Source organism: Myotis davidii, unplaced genomic scaffold (genome assembly GCF_000327345.1).
Source record: "Myotis davidii unplaced genomic scaffold, ASM32734v1 scaffold176, whole genome shotgun sequence".
NCBI classification, from domain to species: domain Eukaryota; kingdom Metazoa; phylum Chordata; class Mammalia; order Chiroptera; family Vespertilionidae; genus Myotis; species Myotis davidii.
This window is the reverse complement of record NW_006287911.1, coordinates 1,241,922-1,243,528: the sequence shown is the minus strand read 5'-3', so window position 1 is coordinate 1,243,528 and position 1,607 is coordinate 1,241,922. Positions and strand designations below refer to the sequence as shown.

General features: G+C 41.2%; 1 protein-coding gene across 1 annotated transcript; it reads right to left on the bottom strand.

The window, feature by feature from the left end:
* Positions 1 to 2: 2 nt before the first annotated feature.
* CFL2 (cofilin 2) lies at positions 3 to 1,601 on the bottom strand. Its single transcript, XM_006759710.2, has 4 exons — positions 1,550 to 1,601; positions 581 to 888; positions 386 to 462; positions 3 to 300 (listed from the first exon to the last, which is right to left on the bottom strand). The coding sequence occupies exons 2-4, from the start codon at positions 838 to 840 to the stop codon at positions 188 to 190; spliced, it is 450 nt and encodes a 149-aa protein (XP_006759773.1). The 5' UTR covers positions 841 to 888; positions 1,550 to 1,601; the 3' UTR covers positions 3 to 187.
* Between the last annotated feature and the right edge of the window lie 6 nt (positions 1,602 to 1,607).

Below are 1,607 nucleotides of genomic sequence, written 5' to 3'. Positions count from 1 at the left end.
ATTAACATTATTAAACAGTCTAATGGCAATCACTGATAGGCTGCTTACACGAATGATATTTCCTTCATCCATTGTGTTGGAAGGACCCAGTGGGAAGAGGAGAAAAACAAAAACCTAATACTATTCCAATTGACTGAGCTGGAGAAATGGAAGCTCCTTAAGATCCACATGGCACTTGACTGTCATTTTATAAGGGTTTTCCTTCAAGTGAAACTACTACGTTGCCTCCCAATTTTTCTCCAAGTGTTGAACGGTCCTTTATGTCATCCAAGCCATTTACTTGCCACTCATGTTTAATACCTAAAAAGAAAAAAAAATGTATCCCATTACCTTATTATAAGTAAGAAAGAGTAATTCCTCTGCACAAAATATTCCATGTTTGTACCTGTAAATTTCTTCTTAATGGCATCTTTAGAGCTAGCATAAATCATCTTGCTTTTTAAAGGTGCACTTTCAGGAGCCCTACAGAAGAAAAAAAAAATTGTTGAACACCACTTAAAAGAAAAACAAAGGCAAAACTGACTATGTTAATAACAATCCTTGCATTTAAAAAGTGCTTTTTTCTTTTGTTTTTACACACCAGAATATAAATACTAGGTCTTCTTTCTTAGACTCTTTTGTTTCGTATGTGGCATCGTACAAAGCATATCGGCAATCATTCAGAGGTAGCAACTTCACAAAAGATGTGTAGGGGTCCTCTACAGTATCACCAATGTCACCCACCAAGATCTGCTTTGCTTCCTCTACAATTATTTGTCTTTTGTCATCGCTTAAACAGAAGAGAACCGCTTTCTTTCTTTTTTTGATCTCTTCTTGTGTAGATGATTTCCTTACTTTCATATCATTAAAAACTTTGATGACTTCATCATTCACTGTAACTCCAGAAGCCTAAAAATAAATAATAATAAAAAAGAACAGTAAATCAGAACAAGTATTTTGGTTTAACCAAAATTACTATTTGCCTGGAGAGGATTCACTTTCGTCTGGACATCAAAAATCGAACCTTCCCGTGCAAGCAGCCCGATCAGATTTGCCACATTTTAAGCGCCAGCATATTATGCATCTAAGGATTCTCACTCGTCCTGCCCCACCCATCCTTTTAAAGGTGGTTTGCTGGTTGGAGTGAATGGGAGGTTGAGGGAAAGGGACAAATACAGGCTGTCCCATCCCTGAAATGTTTCCTCTTTCACTGGGTGATGTCAGAGCTCCGGGAGCAGCAGCAAAAATACCTTCTGTATTGTGTCAACTTTGCAGGCCTTAAAAAAACACACTTGGATTTCAGTTAATGCTTCTACTATTTTTTTTCTTTAAAGTCCTTTAGCCAGTGCCGTTTCCTCATAAGGAAAGAGAATCAAGTGTGAACTCCAAACCGCCCACAGCTTCAACGTAACCGCCTCGCAGCGCAAATGCAGACACTGACCTAACGGGTCTGATGCAAACGCTTTTCACCCGGGAAAGCGTTTTGAGAAGCCTCTACCCCCTTCCCGAGCCTCCCCGGGCTGCCCAGCCCCTCACCGAAACCCCCCGGCAAGGGCGTCGGAGCACGTACCGATGTTAGATCGCGCGCGTTAAGCCAAACCGGGCAGCGAAGGGCAAAGGCGCGCGCG